Genomic DNA, 22,988 nt, shown 5'->3' with positions numbered 1-22,988 from the left:
GTAGGATGAAAATGGGAGCCACATGCTTAAGAAGGAAACCAATACCCTACACTGTAAAAAGTCAACGTGTGCGCGACCTACCACGAAACCGACGGTCCTTCCTGGTTGTCTGCAGTTTAAGAGAGTAAATATTTTTTCATAAAAAATACCTAAACTATCGTGCTTATCACCTAACAAAATTATCAACATAACCAAAACGTAGGGTAAGTCGGGGTAATTTGGCCACCTTAATCAAAAGTCGAAAGAAGATGCCGAAAACAACATTGAATCTCTCGCACGTCTTATGATCAATATTACTCGGTGATTATGATAATACTACACACTAGTTGCATAAAAATATCATAGTCATATCGTGTTTATATGCCAAAAAATGATTTTAAAAAAAGTGTGGTTTTTGTGTCGATTTTGAACCGCCGGGGTAATATGAAACGAAGAATTTATATCGCCTAACGTAATACAAACATAATTTGCTTGGCTTGATATTAAATCATATAGTATCAACTTGAAGTACATGGAAAACAAGCTAATTTGAAAGTCATCTTAGGTATTTAACCCTTAAAGGCGCACGACAATAAAAAACTGATTTAAAAAATAAATTAATAATAAAAATGAAGGTCAATTATTTTGGAGCGTTTTTAGGTATGTTGTTTTAAAACAACATTGCGCATTTAAGGGTTAAGGACAAACGTCTTGAAATCCCGTTCAACAGTGCATCAACATTTCAGACGCACAAATGTCAAGAGGCAAGCTTTAACAATGCATTTCATTATTCTGTTCTTGCTCACTTGATATTCTGTTATTCTGTTATAATCAACGCACCCCCTGGCCGTGGCCAATCTGCGTTGTTTCGCTGGGCGATACGTCTACCAGTAGACTTGTATCTGCCCTATGCTAAACCGATTAGCATATCAAGTCCTTTCCACTGATGAGTAGGCTCTAATGTCCCGCCCCTCCCTATAACCCATAGGGGGAAATAAGGAGTTTCCAGTTTCAAGTATTGTATTGATTATGACACCAACTCTTTCTATTCCTTGGGAAAAAAATCACTAGACTTGGATTATCAGACTACTATTAATAATGAACATAATTAAGATACAAGTTTACATACACAATTGCCCGTGTAGCTGCCGGCTTAGAATAGCACTACGGACCACCTGTTCCGGGGGTAAAAGTCCACCAAACAGGTAACCCCAATCCAAGGTGTCAGGCGACCCGTGCTGAGGGATGAATGGTTGAGGGGGTTTAAAAGATGCTCGATCTTTAACGGAGCCCGTAACGTGGGTAGATCGCCTTTTTGGGTTGCGTTGCGGTGATAGATCTCAAACCGAAATCTAGTGTCGTCCTATTTTTCAATTTTTGGAATAAGTGTTCTGGTAATTCAAGGAATTATAGTATTTAGTCCTTACTACTGGTGTTTGGAGACTTCCAGTTTTTGAATAAAACTGAGTTTACCAACTTTACTTTGCATATAGTTAAAAACCTCACCATCTGAGGCTAAACTCAATGCAAAGGAAATCAAATTGGGTTAGGGATCCATGTATGTACTAACTCTTCGAAGACTGGAAAGTGCTAGTACGCAAGGAACATACTAGAATCCTTATTACTGAACACATGTCCCATTATTGGAATGATATTGCTGCTAATGTTAAAACCCGGGTCCTAAACCTGGGGAGAATTTAGCAGTAAAACAAGGGTGATGCTAGGTTTCCGATGCATGGCCAATATCAGTACTCTTGTTTTGTTTTCTAATAAAACAAAACAAAAACTGTATCAAAATCGATACTTTATTGCCCCTCAATGGCAATTGAGTAATGCGACATGCACTACACTAAGGATACGGGTAATGTCACAATAGATCTAAAAACTGGTCGCAGTGACAAACCCGAACAGGAAAAAAAAAAAAAAAAAAACATACACAATTGTAAAAGCAGTGTACTTTAAAGTGAATTGAAAAATGTGAATAAGATAAATTGTAAACTATTTCGCGGCGACACGAATGCTTCAATAGTGTCATAAATAAAGGCGCAAACAAACAAATAATTGATATTGAAGTATGCATATTGAAGTATTTATCTATTAGCAAAGTAGTAGAAAGAGTTGGGTGCCTGATTATAAAATTGTTGTACTTATCTTGTGTGTTTCGGACAAGTCCCGTTTGTGTTGGCCATTAGGACACTTCTTGCTTCAAAACAGTCGTTTCTGGAATGGAAAGAGAATAATTGGCCGCACAACTCCGCAATTGGGCGGCCCGCACATATTAGTATAATGTTGCAAATCACCCTCCACGATTCTCTAGATACTGTTATAGCGTGTTTGTTGTAAATTTGTTAATAAGTGAAGCCTCCAAAACAGTTACGTGAAGTTGTATCAAAATTCTACAGAGTGTTGGGGAAGGGGAGGGGAAATAAACATACTTCTTCCTACACCTAGCAGTTCGGATCTTCTGTTCACACTGTCATTCCAACCTTCTTTCAGTGTGAAACGTTTCTGGATCTGGAACGGGTAGTATCACTTTACGCTACTCTTCTATCATGAACATAGATAACTACTTTTAAAAATAAAAGTTTTGTCCTACTACCTATTTTATACCTGAAAGATGTTAATTGGTCAAATGTTTTGTTCAGCAAGTCTATGTCCATATTGATGATACAACCTTTTATTAATGAGTAATAATGTTGCTCACAGTTGTGAGGCAGTATAACATTCAACTCGTTGAGGGCAAGTTATGAACCTAGAGAAAATTTCTTATTAGGCTGTTACCTCTAAAACTACTAAACACATATTGAAACGTGAAATTGTATTGTAATAATTGATCCTAATCTTAACCCTATCACTGGAACGCGTTTGAAGCAAATTGATATTGCTAATGATTTGGTTGGGCATTAAACGTTTTTTGGTTTCGACAATAGTCACATACTATGCCCTACGACATTGACGATTCTATTGTCTATGGCTCACCTATTTCGTGCCACCCAGCAGGGACTTGGTCTGGTACCCAATTCAGTATATCCGCTCCACGTAATATACCGCACCTCTTTTGATTTGTGATATATTACGCGGAACATTACTCTCTTCATTCGGATAGCGGCTATGTAACCCATTGGATTAAAAGCCTCCATCAAACATGAAGCGATTAATCGGAGACTGAAGACTCTATACCAAATTTGGCTCAGAGACAGGTAATCAGTGAGGTCAGTTTTTCTCGTTTGTCAGAGACGATTGATACGTATTAAGACAAACTTTCCACTGCATCTGCCAGCAATAATCGGTGATCGATCAACATTCCGAGTACCCCAATTTACACAAGAATGTCAAGGATCACCGCTCATGCTTTACAATACAGTTGGAAAAACTAGAACAACACCTGGCCACAATGATGCATAAAGCACTAAAGCGGACCGGAAGTGTTGGTGAGCCAGCCCCCACCATTCTGTTCTTGCTCACTTGATATTAGCTTAAAATAAGAAGCTCAGGTACGCTGGTTTTGTTTACGAAGAGATTTGTGCCCTCGAAATCGTGAGTAGGTGCCAAAGTCGGCCATTTTGGAATTCTAACAAGTATGTCCTTAAACAAGCGAAGTCTTATGTGATGTTTTTGTTCAGCCCTCGCCGGGGTAATTTGACCAACAATTTTAAATTTTATTTACCTACTCTGGGATTAATTCACTTCGTTCTAATGTTTTAATCGCTCCAATCTCAGATGAGTATTGGAGCTGTAAGGTGAATTTGCAAAAAAATACTAGATCTTAATTGATTTCCCAGTGGTGCTCAAATTGTCCCATTGGCCAAATTACCCCGACTACCCCTAAGTAATGCCGTAGAAAACGGCACTGACCCAACTTGCTCCACTTCACCTTACATAGAATGATGTGCAAATGTACAAACCAACTGGTGCAGCCCAGAAGGTAACCAATACTCGGCCACATAAATAATTCAGCCAACATACTGTATGTAACAGGGGATAGTCAAAATAATAGGGACAGGGAAAAAATTCACTCTTCAAAAAATGCTCAATTATCTGTAACTTTTCGAAAAGAGCATTGAATATTCTCAATTTTTTCACTGTAAGTTCATCAACTAGTTGTGTATCAGTGGTTCAAATTTGGAAACTTGCAAATTAAGTCAAACGTTTTTCAAAGTTCATTGTTAGGCATAAGTAATCAAAATTTCATTATTGCAATCGGTTCATTGAATCCGGAGATTTAACAGCTCATAGTTGGCTATCGGATAATTAAACCTTTTTCTAGAATCTTCTTAACTTCGCGTTGAATAGCTCGATCTTTTACAAAGTTTGAACACTGATACACAACTAGTTGATAAACTCAAAGTAAAATTTGAGAGAACATTTGATGCACTGTTCGAAAAGTTACAGCTAGTTTGCATGTCTCAATTATTTTGTACCTGTACCTCCAACCGACACCAATCAAATTAAACTCAGGAGGACGTTTCTTTCACACATTAAATATTAAACTATACACTCACGTTATAGGAAATGTGTCACTCTGTTAACATATATTGCCCAATAAACCTTGCATGTTCACATTTTTTTTTTGTTTTTTTGTTCGCAACCATCCTCATAGTAGGATGAAAAACAGAATATTTAAACTCTACCGCTGTTCAATAAAACATGGAACGCAATAATAACCTAAATTTTACTGTGATTAATCCTGGGGTTGTAAAAAATCTCCAATAAGGGGAAAAGCACTAATTTACGGCTGTCTTGATTTACTAACAGCAGGATAAAGTTGGTCAGTATTCTTTAAATGTATAGGAAACTAGTACTTTTACACCCTAACATGTGTAAAATGATCGTCCGTGTTTTTCTATGATTTGAAACGACTATGAAATACTTTATATTGCGACAACAAAAAAAAAGAAAATGTTAAACTAACTTACTTTGAGGTTTTCCCATGTCCTACATTGAAAGTGTTGTTTGTTAGTGTAAGAAAATACCTGCACATTCACTTTGACGTGCCTTTAATGTCGATGTCTTTTCTATCTTCATACCCCAAATGCCTTTATTTAAAATCCGCATCATGGAAAAAACAAGGTGTGATTGATGATGGGTGTGTGCGAATGGTCTTTCGAAATGATTGTTGTTGTTTGTTTTGTGGAAATTATTTAACTACTATCGACCCCTCTCTGCTTAGCCAGCTCGCCGCTGTTTGCGCGCATTTACTGCTGCTGCTGTTGCATCGGAGGCGCTAACCGACTGATAAAGCTAATGCTGCCTTGGAGCACCTTGCGCACGACTGGTGGCGTGCGTGCACCGTTGGCGAAATTATCCGTAACCAGACGCAACTCGTAAAATACGTTCCTCGTGTAGGGGTTGCGACGAGACGAGTAGCGCAGCACCAAGAACTGGTAGTACACCAATGGAGTCATAATACCGGCTTTTCCCCTACAATGAGTGGTAGAAAACGAAACGAATAGCAAATCAATTCAATGTATGAAAGAGAAGTGCCTGCTTTTGCAGCCACAGTAGTGTATAGGGCTGAGGTTTGCACAATGAATGAAATACTCACAGAAATACTAATACAATGGCCAGGGGCATAATGAAGATTTCGGCAAATGCTGCCAACCGCAGGATGTTTCTGGTTTGGAATTCCACCAGAGAGATACACAGCCGGGCGCCCCACCATGAGTTTTGTCCGAGTGTCTGCAAAGAGAAAATAAGGTGTGGTGATTATTCCAGGGTGGTAATGAAGTTTTCCAGGATAATGATTATTATTGTATCTATATGAGAATTATTGTGATTTTTCTAAAACTGGATCTGTAAATACTATAGTATATTTTTTTCGATATTTCCTGCTGAGGGAAGATACTAGATACGTTTGATCGTTTTCAAGAAATACATAACGATTTTTTCCAGTATCCCTGAACATGTTTTCCAGAAATAGAATAACATCAACTAGGCAGAGCTTCTCTGCCTATGATCGCATAACTGTCCCATATGTATAGGAAACGCAGCAAATATGGGACTGATATGCGATCATGGGTAGTTCTCTTGGTGATTAGCAAAGGCTTTTTTCGCAGATTTTCTCAGTGATTTCTCCAGGCATACATCGAGTGATTTCCACAGATTTTTCTCGAAACATTACTCAAACTCAAGTCACTTTTTTTCGAAAACAATTCAACAAATTGAAAATTCAAGCATTTTTAGCAATAATTTCTACAGACGTTCTTTAGAGTTTTGTACATGCATTTATTACAAGGAATTCCGGAGCAATTTTTTTGGAAATTTAACAATATTTCACCTCTTAGAATCCTACCATAGGATCCTATAACAGTTCCCCGAATGGCACATTACCCCGAAAGCCATTTCCCCGTATGACACATTAGCCCGAAAACCATTTCTCCGAATGACACTTACCTCGAATGCTATTTCCCTGCAAAATAATGACTTTAATTCATATTTTTCCCGAGAATGCAAATACAGTCAACTTTCGCTCGTTGCACTAAGCTCTTAGCCCAGTTAGTGAAAGACTTTCACTAACTGGGCTGAGTTTTCAGCTGTCAAATAATCTCTAACAATAGAAATTCAGGGCTACCAAACATGATAAAATGTGTTTCACGTCAAAAAGTGACGTTTGACTTCGTATTAATTGGGCTATAGCCCACCTAACGGGCGCCCAGTTAAAACGTAGCCCAACGACCGAAAGTTGACTGTACTTAGTTTGAAACTTAATATCAGATATTTTTTCTTCTTTTGTTCAACTGCTATTCTTTCGAGTCTGGGAATAATGATGGGTATACAGAAATAGCTCATTTAGAATAAATAAAAAAAGCAGAACTGTGAAATGATTAGGCGAGTTATGTAGAGTACTGCTCTGCCGTGAATCGCATATTAGTCCCATCTTTGCTGGATTTCCTATGCAAATGGGACAGATATGTGATTCACAGCAGTGCTCCTCTATCGCCTCTATCTAACTCAAACTGTCTACGACAAAGCTTTCCACTTTGTTCCATGGACTGCGCACAACTTGCCCTAAAACTGATGAGCTAAACTACTAATCACTGTTCTAATATAAGACGAAAGACCAACCTACGATAAAAGAAGGGAAAATCTTTATTAAATGCATTTGCTCCACATCATAATCTCATTATTTACGCCTACGTCTAGAAAGAATAGCCGATGCACAAAAGAAGGCAAAATTTCTGATAAAAATCAAGTTCATTTTTCTACAGACATCAGTTTTCTTTGCCAACACTATTGGAAGATATTTTTTCAGGGTAATCATCTATTCGGGGTGTTGGAATTCGGGTTACTCGACCATTCGGGGTATTGGTTATCGGGGAGATGGTTTTCGGGGTAATGAAATTCGGGGAACTGTTATAGGACCCATCAACAATTTACCCAGATTACCATCATACTAATTTGTTCAAGATTCTTTCTGAAAATCCTCCAGAGATTTTTAAGGGATTGCTTCAGAGGACTCTAGAGAAGTCTATTCTAAAATGCGACATGATTTTTCTCCAACGATTTCATTTAGCATTTCCTTCAAAATCTTCCACCGAAAACTTTGATAGGTATAACCTGGCTATCACTGAGATTTTTTCAGCTCCACTAGGATATTCTTTCAGAGTTATACCCGGAATTTCCACAATTATCGTATTAAAAATTAACTTCGAGTAAATTTAGAGAATTGATGGGAAAAGTTAAATCAAATCATTCCCTAATTTTTAATTTCGAATGAAGCGAATTTAATATGTATAAAACTCCGAAAATACTTTCGTGAAAAACATGTTAAATTTTCAAGATTAGAGAAAATGTCAGTTCCTGTATAAAATTTATCCTTTATCAAGTTTATTTTTCTATTATAGATGCTTTAACTGCATGTGGCTTGAGTTTATAGCAGTGAATCAAAATTCAACCATTGCACAACAATAATGACAATGTCGCAACCTGTATTTGTTGCGACAAAACAACCCATGCGACATTAGACTGGCCCAGATACAAAAATGTCGGAAACTTCCACGGGGCACCCTCTAGAATCGTGCCTCTGGATGAGAAGAACAATCTGTGAAAGATTCAGCTCAATCGGATAAAAAATGAGCTGGCGCAAATGAGTTGAAGGTTTGTATGGGATGTTCAGTCCAAATATATGGGAAATTGGATGACCTCCAGTCTCTCATTCAGCACGCGGGTTTAGCGATTTCGATTTGGCTCAGAATTGAAAGAATGGTAGTTGATACCCTAAGGAACAACTTCGTAAAAGATCATATCATGATAAAACTTAATTTAGTTGCAGTTTCAGCTAACGAAAGCAGGATAATAAGGACATCTTCCCCCGTTTACTCTCGGATGTTCTGTACAGCACGCGTGATTTGGCAAAGCGCCAAAGCGTGATTTGGCAAAAATAAAAAAAAAACACAAGACTGCTATACGAATTTCCAAAAGAATCCCTAGTGGTTCTGGAGATCCAATATTCTGTGGCGAAAATTCATGATTGAACTTTATCCAAATTATGAAAGAAACAGGTTTTTTACTTTATAATAAAGTTTTGTTTTTTTTTATTTATATGCGTTTCTTTTTCATAAAATTTTCAATCAAAATCATCAAGTTCAAGATGAATCTTAAAACACTTTTCAGATGAAAGTCGTCACACGTTTGAAAAAATTCAGATAAGCCTCCCGGAGGAATTCCAAGTTTATTTACTAGGAACTATTTTGAAAATTTTCCACAAATTCAGCGTTGAATTTCCTGAAAACCAAGTGATGACTGCATGTCTGCATTTCTACTTATTTGACAATACATAAAAAGTTATCCAATGCATAGGAAGCTTGTGATTCGCATCACTGGGTTTTCTTAATTATCAATCACTGAGAAAAGCTGACTACATTTGAAAATACACCAATCAGGAATATATTGTACTTTTGGCAAAATAAAATATATTTTTTAAATTGTTTTTCAATTTCTTATTTGACTTCTTGTGAGTTTGCTGGGATTCCTATTCACATGGGACTGTTGTGCAAATGAAGGCAGTGCAAATCTTCATCAATAGATGCCTGCGGTATATAATTCGTGCATAATGGCCTCAGAATTGGGTTTTTAAATTTTGAAAAATGTACTTTTTTCAAGCTTATTTTTTGATTTTATACGAAAGAGCATATTTTTCTGAGCCACTATGATTTTTTTTTTAGATTTTTGGAACTTTATTTGGTACTTAAAATCAATTTCAAACAGATTTTTTCAAATCACATTTTGACAACTGGGCAACTGTTTGACAGCTCCGCCCAGTACAAAATGCGACGAGGGGTGATTCGACAAATCGCTCCCATACAAACTGCAAACTGATTTTAAAATAGGTTCCCGGGCACCAAAATTCATGAAAATTTGGATTTCGGCTCAGTTTGGCATGTAGATTCAGAATATGGATATATCTGAACACCGCTAAAGGAGCCAATTGAATCTCTAACGTGGATCTCCACCATCGATATCAAAAGCTGATAGCGACAGAAATTCGGGAGCGAAAGTGGACGTGGGTCAGCCTCAATAAGTGAATAAAGGAAGTCGGCAGAAATTTGACCTGGCCACAGGTCGAGGCGATGGGTGGCAATCGCTCAGGATGGAGGTCTTTCAATTCGGCCCTCTGCACCACCGTGGATGCTCAGGACTGAAAATATTCTGTTCAATGAATTGACACCGTTGGAGGAGGCCTTCATCGGCAAGCTAATGTTCGTGAAGACTGATCAACGACGTATAAAATGTTTACTATGCGTCTGCGACAATCTTTTTGATGAATTCCGGGAGTCGCATGAATCACGAGGTATACTGCCCATGATCGCATAACTGTCCCATTTGATTAGGAAACCCAGCAAATATGGAGAGACATATTGTCAAGCAAACACAGTAGGCTGAGTTGGGTTGGTCACGTCGCAAAGATGCCGAAAAATTGCATGTATTAGCGTGGGACACCAAAGGACATTTTACTCCTGTACACTTTTTGAGTTTTATTTTAGTCTCATATCAACTGTGCAAAATTTCAGCTTGATCGGAGAAATTATAATTTAGCGCCAGCCGTTTTAAGTTTTCATACGATTTAATATGGGGAAAATCAATTTTTCAAAGAAAAATTGTCACAGGTTGACCCTTAACCCCCAAAAATAAATCGATGAATGATTTCTGTTGTAAATTTTACGAGGAACCAATCCTCCGAAGACAGCAAAGCGATCTAAGGCGTGTGGAAAAAGTTATTGACTGAATACCGAATGGCATGCCAACGCTGTTTAACATGTAAGGGATAACAATAAATAATAAAATCTCGTCATTTTATCGATCGGTTGAGGCTTAATAGGACAGATCGGTGAAGTACTAGATTTGTAGTAATGAGCTGAATTTTAGTATGGTGAGAAGGTCAATTCTCCGTTTCTGCAAAGAAATGGTGCAAAAAGCGTGGGTATTATGATTCCTTGCCTAATTTGATGCTGTTTGAGCAAAACTTTGGGCAACAGTGTTGTTTTTTTCTCCATTTCTTGCAACATAAACAACATAGTTATTCAAAGTTTTGCTCAAACAGCATCAAATTAGGCAAGGAATCATAATACCCACGCTTTGTGCACCATTTCTATGCAGAAACGGAGAATTGACCTTCTCACCATACAAAAATTCAGCTCATTACTACAAATCTAGTACTACACCGAACGTGCCCCATTACTTTTTCCACGAATGTCGCATCGGTTTGCGGTCTTCGGAGGTCTGATTTCTCGTGAAGTTTTCTACAGAAATCATTCATCAACTTATTTTTAGGGATCTAGGAGTGACTCCTAGCGATTTTTATTTGCAGAAGTAAAATTTTCCCATAGTAAATCGTATGAAAAACTAAGAATGGCGGGCGCTAAAATATAGTTTTTCCGATCGATCTGAAATTTTGCACAGTTGATATGGGACCAAAGGGGAACTCAAAAAGTATACAGGAGTTAGAGTTTTTCCTTTTTTTGTTGTTTCCCATATAAACCGTGTACCAGGCTAGCAGGTATCCACCTCTCTCTCTCTTCTTGGCGTAACGTCCTCATTGGGACAAAGCCTGCTTCTCAGCTTAGTGTTCTAGCACTAAGAGCACTTCCACAGTTATTAACTGAGAGCTTCCTCTGGCAATGACCATTTTGCATGCGTATATCGTGTGGCAGGCACGAAGATACTCTATGCCCAAGGAAGTCAAGGAAATTCTTTACGAAAAGATCCTGGACCGACCGGGAATCGAATCCGTCACCCTCAGCATGATCATGCTGAATACCCGTGCGTTTACCGCCTCGGCTATATGGGCCCTACAGGTATCCACCTATATCCATTAGAAAATCAGGGAGAGGTCGGCGGCTCCGTGGCAGGCCGCGCACAAGATGGCTGTTTGCTGTTGAAGAAGACCTTACTTAGAGCAGAAACAAAAACAAGACGCCGTTTGCAAATTCCCTTCAGCAGCGCAACGATACATACAAGGGCGTCAATTATAGCCCAAGTAAGTAACCAAATGCTATAATAATTTAGAATATTTTCAACAGGATTCTCAGAAGTGTTACTAGTGAAAACCTCAGAAACAGTTTTTAACCCTTCAACACGCGCGCTGTTGTAAAAGTACAACAGCACCAAAAAACCTCGTTCGTGGTATACAGCGCGAGCGCGGCGCAGTTTCGCTTGCTTGATGGCGCGCGTTCTGAAAGGTTAACAACTTTCAACCTGGAACTAAAATAAGCTAAAACTGCGGAAGAATTTCTGAAGGAATGTTCATATTATATATATTTTGCAAGTAGGTAAACGTTTATAAATTACGTTACACTTTAAGGGGAACAAAGTATGACTCATATTCATACAACAATTAAAGAAGTTCCATTCAAAAAGTGTCCAATAGGTGGATAAAATTACAAAACAATGACCTTTCACATAACTATTTTCTGCTATACTAGAAGAATATCATAAAATGCATTATCTTGCAATTATCGTAGGCAATACAGGTATCCGCACATTTCGATACATGAAATACTCGTAGTCATTCAGGCACGCAAAGTAGACTATAATTAGGTACGTACGAGTTACTGTGGTCATAGGGGTTAGACATGAAGGTTATGTGGCATCTTGAACAGCATTCAACTAGTCAGTCGGGGACAATCCAATAATTAAGTAAGGGCTAAATACTTGAGTTGAGACATTTTTTTTTTCAAAATACTCTTAAAAATGTCTACGAATGAAGAGGATAAGAGAATCGTAAAAAATTGCTTTACATTATTCAGGGACAGTCCCTTATCTACAATGTGCATGGATGCATACGCATTAGGTACTTTTACAGCTCCGACATCATCATGAAAATTGCTCCTACCTAGGTAGGTACGTTGTGATAAATTATCATACTATACCAGCGGGGCAGCGCGGACGTCAACCACGAATAGATGAGCCGTAGTCCACATGAATTTGACATGTTTGGGAAATTGACACTTTTGGGCACTCTGACAGATTTGGGATGTGCACGACGTTTGCGAATTAGTCATTACCATACGTTGTTACTTAAGTAAAACGTGTAAAACTAGCAAAAGGTTATCAAAATTTTAGCGTGCAATCGTTCGAAATTACACGACAACGCGGAGATAGCAAATAAATCAGTGAGAAATTGTGTAATACATAAATTTTCAGCACAAACAATTTTGAACGTGTTTTTGTTGTGAGCTACGGTGATTTTGCCTTTTGCTGGCCCCCTGTACTATACTATGGTACTTACGTCGAGCAGCGTGAGCGAGTAGCTAGCCGAATGCAGCACAGCGAATAAAGTCACGGGGAAGATGATCAACAGCACCGGATAGGCGTACAGGAAAATGAGCGAGTACAACAGGTAGTGGCAGGAGTCCTCTAGCAGCAGCTTCTGAAGATAATCTCGCGATAGCTGGAAGGGCGGCATGCGCTGGTGGAGGCGAAGTGCACTTGTGGCGGCATTAGCCATTAATACTTTGTAGTAGGCATTGGTGGGATTTCTGGAACAAAATTTAAATACAATACTCGTTAGATGTCATAAAATATGGTAATTTTGAACATATAAGATTCACATCAACCACATACATCGTAGGAACTAATAACTTCATTACATTTTATTTATATTTAGGGTATGTGTACCATCAATAATCTCACGCTCCCATATTCATCCTATTTGAAAACAAACCATTACGGCACCGATTAATTCCGTTCTTTTTGTTTTCATGGGTGCTCAATTCTAACAAAAATAAGACACAAAACTAACAGTGCTTCAATTATTTGATTTTCGTAGGATGTAGGATGTAGGAAAATGGGAGCCACATGCTTAAAAAGGGAACCAATACCATATTTCAAGTTGGATCGAAAGATTGTGTTCGATCCAAAACCAAATTTTCTCGGGCAGTCCGCTTACATCTCTATGCTATCAAAATCTTTTATCATTATTTTTGTGAGATATTGGCTATTGCTAGCTTTTACCGTTTCAGTGCGCGTTAGTATTTAGTTTCTAATAAATGGAGCATTTACAACTTGGACGGCACGGTGAAGACTGGGTAATTCGCGCAAAACAGATTGAATTGCGATCACTAGCTGCTGCCCAGCATTTCGTATCCCTACCTTCGCGTAGCACCGGCTGCAAGCAACTTTAGGGAAGATCGGGTAATCAACCCCGGTGGGAACTTTGGTGGTAGGCTGACAGGGACGTATGTTCTCCAGGAAGAGAGGCTTCCAACAGCTTCTGATCCCTATGTCAAGGGCGGCTGAGCGATATCCGAGTGTCTAAGCACGGTCCTCCGGAAAAAAGGAGGTTGGTGTCCGGCCGGTTAGAAAAATCTAACGGAAAATAAGCAACAGTATAATACGAACGTAGACTAACGGAAACAACCCCATCGAACAAAAGAAGGACCGCGGGTTCGGCATCGTAGCACTGCAGGAGGCGTTTGGACAGTGATGGGCGACATGCAGCCGACTTCAGCCTAATAAACGTGCACAGTCCTCACTCCGAAGACACTAAGGATGACAAAGACGCATGTTACGCGCAGCTTGAATGCCAGTACGATCACTGCCCAAGCCACGCCATCAAGATCAGCATAGGAGACCTAAACGCTCAGGCAGGCCAGGAGGAGGTACTCAGACCGACGATTGAAAAGTTCAGCGCCCACCAGCTGACGAACGAAAACGACCTTCGACTCATTAATTTCGCCGCCTCCATGGCCATACGTAGCACCTTTTTGCAATAGAATCTTCCTTATCGTTACACCTGGAGATCACCACAGCTGACGGAATCGCAAATCGACCACCTTCTGATTGACGGACGGCACTTCTCCGACATGATCGACGTCAGGACCTATCGTGGCGCTAACGTCGACTCCAACCACTATCTGGTGCTAGTCATACTGCGCCCAAAATTTTCCGTCATCAACAATTTACGGTACCGGCGACCGCCACGGTACAACCTAGAGCAACTGAAACAACCAGATGTCGCCTCAGCATACGCGCAGAATCTCGAGGCAGCGTTTCCAAACTAGGGCGAGCTCGATGTGGCCCTTCTAGAGGACTGCTGGAGAACAGTAAAAACAGCCATCAGCGGTAATGCTGCAGCAAGGAACCCGGTAGAACATAGAACGCTACAAACAAAAGCGGAAACAGCAGACCCGCCTCTTTCGGGGCAAAAGCACCGCCAAGAAGAAGCGGAGTGCAAAGAGAAGAAGCTTAACGCATCCCGTAACGGTTTTGTGCCGCAAGCCGAAATATGCCGGAATAAGGACGGGGGCCTCTTGACGGACGGACGTGAGGTGATCGAAAGGTGGAAGCCGCACTTAGATAAGCACCTGAATGACGTGGAGAAAATAGGGACGGGTGACCACGAGGGACGACTAAACCAATGCAACAGAGGACGGAAATTAGTCAACTCCCACGCTGAGGACGCCATTCACTCCCACGCTAAGGACGCCATTCACCAGCTCAAAACCAACAATGCAGTTGGAAAGGATAAGATCGCAGTTGAATTCATCAAAGTTGGCCATTTGTCTGCACCGTTTGGTAGTCAGGATCTGGGAAACCGAAAAGCTACCGGAGGAATGTAAGGAAGGAGTAATCCTTCCCATTCACAAGAAAGGCGACCATTTTGAATGTGAGAACTTCAGAGTGATCACCATTTTGTATGCTGCCTGCAAAGTGCTATACCAGATCATCTTCCGTCGTCTGTCTCCTTAAACGTGGGATGTTATCAAGCCGGCTTCATCGACGACCGGTCGACAATGGACTTGTCTTCACCGTAAGACACATCCACCAGAAATGCCGCTAATACCAGGTTCTAACGCATCACCTGTTCATCGACATCAAAGCGGTATACGACAGTATCGACCACACAGAGTAATGGAAAATCATGGACGAAAATGGTTTTCCTGGGATGCTGACTAGACTGGTTAAAGCAACGATGGACGGTGTGCAACACAGCGTATCAGGTATCAGTAGGTCGGGTCTAGAGGCACGTTCTCCTCCATTTGGGAAGTTTGTGCCATCAACAGCGTAAGGGTTTCAGATGAATATCCAGTTCATTCGAATCTCGCTGGGAACTACGACAAGGTTACGGACTCACATGCCTACTCTTCAACAGCAATGTGTATGCTTTGAGGATGATATGGACAATACCTATTGCCAAAAAATTAGGAACGGTGGCAGAACTGTACACCCGCATGAAATGCGGAGAAGTAAAGGTCGGACTCTGTGTGAATGCGTTAAAAACAAAGTGCATGCTGGCAGGCGGAGCCGAACACGATCGGATCCGTCTAGGAAGGTAGTAATGTGACGAATGCTGGAGGAATTCGTCTAACTCGGTTCCTTGCTGACGACTGACAACAATGTCAGTCATGAAATTCGAAGGCGCATCATCAGTGGAAGTCGTTCCTCAAGCCTGCGCACTAGTATGGAAAAAATAAATCCTCGCTCCAGTCGACTTTTAGATGCCATTTAGATCCCATATGAACTGTACAAAATTTCAGTGCAATCGGTGAAACTATAATTTAGCGCAATCGGTTCAAAGTTTTGATAGGATTTACTATGAGAAAAGTTACACTTTCAAACAAAAAATTTCAGAGGTCGCCCTTTGTCTCCTTAATTCAAATCGATCAACGCTTCTTGTAGAAAAATCATTCATGAAACTTTCCTTCGAAGACCGCAAAACGATTGGTTGCTTGTGGAAAAGGTTATTGATTTATTACCGATTAGTGATCCATCGAACGGCTGTTCGTTTCGTTTTATCAGCAGCACTGCTGCTACCGTTGTTGCATGTGGTGGCGGGAGGCATCATCACCCCCAGAAACAGCAGCAGCCAAGGCAGCAGCTACTTCTTCTTCTTCTTCTTCTTGGCGTAACGTCCTCACTGGGACAAAGCCTGCTCTCAGCTTAGTGTTCAATGAGCACTTCCACAGTTTTTAACTAAGAGCTTCCTCTGCCAATGACCATTTTGCATGTGTATATCGTGTGGCAGGCACGAAGATACTCTATGCCCAAGGAAGTCAAGGAAATTTCCTTTACGAAAAGATCCTGGACCGACCGGGAATCGAACCCGTCACCCTCAGCATGGTCATGCTGAATACCCGTGCGTTTACCGCCTCGGCTATACATATGGGCCTTGCAGCTACAGTGCTGCTAATAAAACAAAACAAAAAGCCGATCGTTGGATCACTAATCGGTAATAAATCAATAACTTTTTCCACAAACTTCCAATCGTTCTGCGGTCTTCGAATGAAAGTTTCATGAATGATTTTTCTACAAGAAGCGTTGATCGATTTGAATGGGGCACGTTCGGTGTAGTACTAGATTTGTAGTAATGAGCTGAATTTTAGTATGGTGAGAAGGCCAATTCTTCGTTTCTGCAATGAAATGGTGCAAAAAGCGTGGGTATTATGATTCCTTGCCTAATTTGATGCTGTTTGAGCAAAACTTTGGATAACTATGTTTTAATTAAATTAATTAATTATCGATTTTTGTGGCTTAACCAGCCGAATGGAAGTTTTACTTTATTCCAAAAGCTAGATTTTACATATACTGGCGTGAGTGAGAAATGGATAAATTGAGGTGAAATTTGCGAAAAAGTTACTCGTCCTCTCGGTGAGACTCGAACTCACGACTCCTACTCACTAGACAGGCGCGTTGCCGCTACGCCACGAGAAGACTCGAAGACGTAGCTGCTAACCTGAATTCAAGTTCAACACAAAATTCCGAGGTTATCTTTTCCACAGATTGCACCCCTTTCGGATGGAATTTTGTGTTGAACTTGAATTCAGGTTAGCAGCTACGTCTTCGAGTCTTCTCGTGGCGTAGCGGCAACGCGCCTGTCTAGTGAGTAGGAGTCGTGAGTTCGAGTCTCACCGAGAGGACGAGTAACTTTTTCGCAAATTTCACCTCAATTTGTCCATTTCTCACTCACGCCAGTATATGTAAAGTCTAGCTTTTGGAATAAAGTAAAACTTCCATTCGGCTGGTTAAGCCACAAAAATCGATAATTAATTAATTTAATTATGTCATCGAGCAACGGACTCATGTTCCGTAACCGGTCGTTTGAGAACGTCGCGACCCATTGGAAGCTTTCCGCTCACCGCGCGATCTCTTCGACACAGTCGTCGATGAGAGGTGTGTGGACTTCCAACACACAAAAACAATGCGCTCTCGCCTAGGCTTTACATATACAATATATGCGTAGTGTGGATGTACATCTCATTCCATCCGAAAGGGGTGCAATCTGTGGAAAAGATAACCTCGGAATTTTGTGTTGAACTTGAATTCAGGTTAGCAGCTACGTCTTCGAGTCTTCTCGTGGCGTAGCGGCAACGCGCCTGTCTAGTGAGTAGGAGTCGTGAGTTCGAGTCTCACCGAGAGGACGAGTAACTTTTTCGCAAATTTCACCTCAATTTGTCCATTTCTCACTCACGCCAGTATATGTAAAGTCTAGCTTTTGGAATAAAGTATAACTATGTTGTTTGTGTTGCAAGAAATGGAGAAAACAACAACACTGTTGCTCAAAGTTTTATTCAAACAGGATCAATTTAGGCAAGGAATCATAATCCCCACGCTTCTTGCACCATTTCATTGCAGAAACGGAGAATTGACCTTCTCACCATACTAAAATTCAGCTCATTACTACAAATCTAGTACTTCACCGGTCTGTCCTATTAAGGAGACAAGGGGCGACCTCTGGGATTTTTTGTTTGAAAGTATAACTTTTCCCATAGTAAATCCTATGAAAGCTTTGAACCGCTTGCGTTAAATTATAGTTTCACCGATTGCGCTGAAATTTTGCACAGTTTGTATGGGACCTGAATGGAATCCAAAAAGTCAACTGGAGCGAGAATTCAATGTTTATACCATACTACTGCGCACTTCAGAATCGGTACACTTACAATCGGCTGCAGATCAAAACGGTTTGACCTAGAAAAAAATGTTGTAAGAAGCAAATGAAGCTTATCTATTGCATTTTGTAGGAAAAATATAAAATTTGCAGTTTTTATTTCTTTAAGATACTATTTTGATCTGATTCTGTAATTCATGCCATTTTCATTTGTCCATTCACGCTATATTTGAAGCATAATTTTATTCAAAGTATTTTTTATGAAAAAATATTACCTGGGATCGATTTTTGGATCTACAATTCCCTAATTCATGTGGCCTAACATAATTCATACCGAAACCTGTATTATTTTGAAATTATTAGCAGTTTTCCCGCACAGCATTTGGAAATTAGCAGTCATGAGGCGAACTCCTCCTTATAAACCTAAAATTAGACAGTTTTCATGAGAGAAACACTGAAAACCATATGTAAGGACTGTTCACTTTATAAAGAGGACAGTTTTGCAACGCTATAAAAAAAAGGCGTTGTACAAATTTAACTAGCCTTGGTTGGCTGACTGTAGATTATATTAACATATAATAGCCATAATTAAATTGAGGTCAAATAGTTGAACTTCATAGAAATGGGGCAAAGTGTTTGGAATGGTCATTTTTTTGATTGGCAAAAACTAAAGATAAAAACAAAACAACGATGGAAACCATTGCAAATTTAACATAACATTGACGTCGGAAATAAAATTTTACATGTAGTTATTCTCAAATAAGAAGTATAACGACCAGGGTACGAAAAACGGATCACGCCGAAAAACAAACGCTTTGTCCTAAGCGGTGCATGTCGGTAACAAAGCCGCTCCGCAACAAACGCATGTCAGGCGATGAGAGCAATAAAACAAACATCGCTTGCCGTGCGTGTGCTGATATTCCGGGTTTTCTGATGAAATTTTCAAACCACATCATCGAATTCATAAGTATTTGGACGAATTAAGACTCTTGCAAACCTCAGAGTCGAGTTTCAGTTGTAAAACAATGCGAAAATCACGATGTGAATAGAACGAGACAAATATTCCGATCGTTTTTGTTGTGAACAAACTCGGAAGCGATTTTGTCATTATCTGCTAACGAAAAAACAAAGCGTTGTCGCCGTGCCTTCTTTGTTGCCTATTTTTCGCTTGCGCTGCCACATTCTGCGTACACTGATAACGACATAAGAATTGAAAATAAACAATAATAAGTTTCTCTAGAGTCGAAAATTTGCAATAATGTAGCTGAAAGTATGGCATTTTTCACTATGATCATCATAACGGATTAAGTTGATGTTGAAGAATGCACTTAAAAGCATATTTTTCTTCTGTGTAATTTAGAAAGCAATTCTCTCATGCACTGGACAAATTTTGAACCGAATCCGTTGTGTTATTACATCACTGTGCTTGAATAAATAGTTTTTTAAAAATCTCTATGAAAAAAAGAAAACTTACTATGTCAAGCTGGATGCTTTTTGGTGCAGTACTACTGACCATCTATTGAACTATATCCTTGGTAGAATAGTATTAGATTCCAATACATTGAAAAATTGATGAAAATTTAATTGTTAACTATGTGAAAAATTATATAGAATCTTGGGAATTGAGTTTCTATTGACGTTTAACGTAAACCGCTTCAGTTGCATAATAATAAACATTTTGGTTAATGTTACATTTTTCCTACATTGTAGAATAATTGTTAAAAGCTATGCAAAACACTGAAAATAATTTATTTGAAAAATGAAAAAGATACCGCATAAACAAGGTGTCCTCTTTATAAAGTGAACAGTCCTTATTATGAGACTATAGATGTAATTCTATGATCACAAATAAAAAAAAAGCAGAATAGATTTAGTTAAGTTAAAAAATATCTTAAGATATTTCACATCATTAAAACACATCCAATGAATTTCGTCAGCAAACGTCCATACAGCTTTCAAGCCACGATTATTCAAATTGTTCTGCGTCAAATCATTGGTTTCTTGTATACCAAAACTGTTCATATTGTATACTTCATATTGTATTGTTCATATTGTATACTCGTATGCGTATTTGCTGAACTAGAGTAAATGCGAAAACAATTTTCTTGACCTTAAGTATGTGTGGAAGTCTTTGATTTTCCATAAAACCCTTCAAAGGTTTACCATTGCTATACGGGTATTTTTAAAACACTCATGAAATATTTTACCTCCCTTAATTAATAATCATAAGGCCTTAAACGATTCTATACTGCGGAAATGGTGGATTTCGCAATTTTAAATTCCTACACAAATCTTGAATCTGACGATGATTGGTTTTTGTCCAATTTGTACAGAAAAAAAAACTTGAACTATTTATGAATTCAGATCACAAAACACGAAACAGCATTTTTTTTATTTTTCATACAAACTACAATAGATAGGCTTCAATTGCTTCTAACAACCCTTTTTTCCAAGTGAAGCCGTATTTGATCTGCAGCCGGTTGGAAGTGTACCGATTCTAAAGTGCGCAGGCTTTACTACATGCGCCAGAAGAAGCTCCGGTCTAAAAAAAAATCATCCACGCACCAAATGCACCATGTACAAAACACTAATAATACCGGTGGTCCTCTACGAACACAAGACATGGACTAAGACCATGCTCAAAGAGGAGCTGCAAGCACTCGGAGTTTTCAAGCGACGAATTCAGCGATCTTCGGCGGTGTGCAGGAGAATGGTATGAGGCGGAGAAGAATAAACCACGAGCTCGCTGCACTTTACGGTGAACTGCCACTGGGCGTTGCATGCTAGTCCATTGTCCAGTATCGTGCTTTCTTCAAAGAGCGAAAAGCTCACTGGAAGCATTTAACCTGTCCGTGTCTCTTTAAATTGCATGTTTTGGATATTTTGACATTGAAATAGAGACAAAGTCATGCATGAGTTGACTCGCGATTTCACTCATTGCTTTATTTCTTGGTGTTCTTATTATTTACAGCAAAGTTTTTAGGATTATATGATAGAACAAAAGCAATACGTGAGAAAATGATTCAGAATCGCGCGCGAGTTTGCTCACGCAGGAGCGGTTCATGAGTCTGCTTTGAGTGTGATTTTACCAACACTGAAGACGACCTCGAAAAAACGCACAAACGTGCTGGAAATTTGATGATATACGACGAAACGAGCATCCCAGTAGACTTTAATTAGCTTACAGGTCTTGAGTTCTATGCAGCATTACAACGTGGCAATGTTGCTGATTAATTTGAAGCCAAGAAATGATCAAAGTTTGCTAAGAAATTCATAGTTTAGTCGACTATGTATATGAAAATGTTGGAATATGTACAACAAATCATTATATTCACAACGAAAAGTGCCGAAAAAACGACTGGCACCCTTATTCAAAAGCTAAGATGATGTGTATAGTCAGGCCCGGTTTAAGGATTATGGGAGCCCGGGGCCCGAGCGGTTGTGAAGGCCCCTCGGAGGTACTAACGCAATGAGCAATACAGTTTTTCTTTGTTTTTGAGTAGTACTTGAACCAAAAACGGTTTTTGTGGGGGCCCAGGGCCCTTTCATAGTGCTGAGTTGCAAAAAGATATTTAAAATCCACTTGCGTCGTATTTTTGGCAGTTTTGTTCTCTTCGTCACGGGAGGTTTTTAGAAACCTATTGAACTCAAAGTTGGCCTCAAATCCTTCCAAAGTAAGATGAATGGTATGGCAATGTATCATGCATTTTGGCCGACAAAAAACTCCCACGACGGAGAGGACAAACCTGCCAATAATATCCAACGTCACCCTATTAGGTATTCAAAATAAGTCATGTTTAGAAGTACACTACGAATAAAACTTTTTATATTTAGAATTATGAGTCAAAATGTTGAATATTCGATGGGCTAAACGTTCTTTGAACTAAGTTTTTATAAAAAAAACAGTGTATTAAAAGGTATTAGAAGATTTTTTTTTGAGTGTCATCCTAAGTTTGTTTGTAAAAAATATAATATCTCTTGAACCATAAAAGACGAAAATGTTTATTGTGACCCGAAATTATGGAAGGACCGGGTTAAAATAAATAGAAGCTTCAATGCAAACGTACTTTCGACTTTCAAATCAGTATGACAAATTTCTAAAACTATCAACACGGTGCCTTTTTGAAGGTTTTTAATCTAATATAAAAACTTGATTGTCCCAAACCCGATGTGAATATTTTATATTAACGACCCGCCGGCTATAGATTATCATTTTCTTTATCATCGTCTCCATCCGTAACCAAACGTTTTACAATTTTATCGTTCATAAGTGTATAGGTTTCTTAAAAAAATATTTTCTGCCGTTTCAAAAATTTATTTATGAAGCAGGTGAAGAAACCCAAACTCTACAATTTGCGGTTTAAGCCTGGCTTAGCGCTGCTAAGCCACCTCAGAGCACCGCTTAAAATAAGCCACACTTAACGTAAACCGTAGCTTTATTAAACCGGGTTTAGTGGTTAAGCCGAGGTGAAGAAATTGAAAAAAAGTTAAGCCCGGCTTAAAATGTTGCTAAGCCTGGTTTAAAATTTAAGCCCGGTAAGCCAGGCTTACCCATATAGTTTAACGCTTAAGCCAGGGTGAAGAAATCGCCCCTTAAAATCGCCTCCATAAATTACGTCACGCTTTTAGGGGGAGGGGGGGTTCAGAAAAGTGTGACAATCCTTACAAAAATTTTAGAGGTCTC

At 39.3% G+C, this 22,988-nt stretch overlaps 1 protein-coding gene across 4 annotated transcripts in view; it reads right to left on the bottom strand.

Annotated features, from left to right (window-relative positions):
• Nucleotides 1–4,477: 4,477 nt before the first annotated feature.
• The window catches only part of LOC109420079 (Krueppel homolog 2), a 34,939-nt gene continuing 16,428 nt past the window's right edge, over nucleotides 4,478–22,988 (bottom strand). For all 4 annotated transcript variants that reach the window (XM_062851125.1, XM_019694388.3, XM_062851126.1 and 1 more), the window contains exons 3-5: nucleotides 12,707–12,956; nucleotides 5,525–5,658; nucleotides 4,478–5,400 (exon numbers count right to left, since the gene is read on the bottom strand). In XM_062851125.1, coding sequence (XP_062707109.1) covers nucleotides 5,175–5,400; nucleotides 5,525–5,658; nucleotides 12,707–12,956 — 610 coding nt within the window. In that variant the 3' untranslated portion in view covers nucleotides 4,478–5,174. The remainder of the gene's footprint in view (nucleotides 5,401–5,524; nucleotides 5,659–12,706; nucleotides 12,957–22,988) is intronic.

Source organism: Aedes albopictus, chromosome 2, assembly GCF_035046485.1.
Source record: "Aedes albopictus strain Foshan chromosome 2, AalbF5, whole genome shotgun sequence".
Lineage (NCBI taxonomy): Eukaryota > Metazoa > Arthropoda > Insecta > Diptera > Culicidae > Aedes > Aedes albopictus.
The sequence above is the reverse complement of the archived record's forward strand: the minus strand, read 5'-3'. Positions and strand labels throughout refer to the sequence as shown.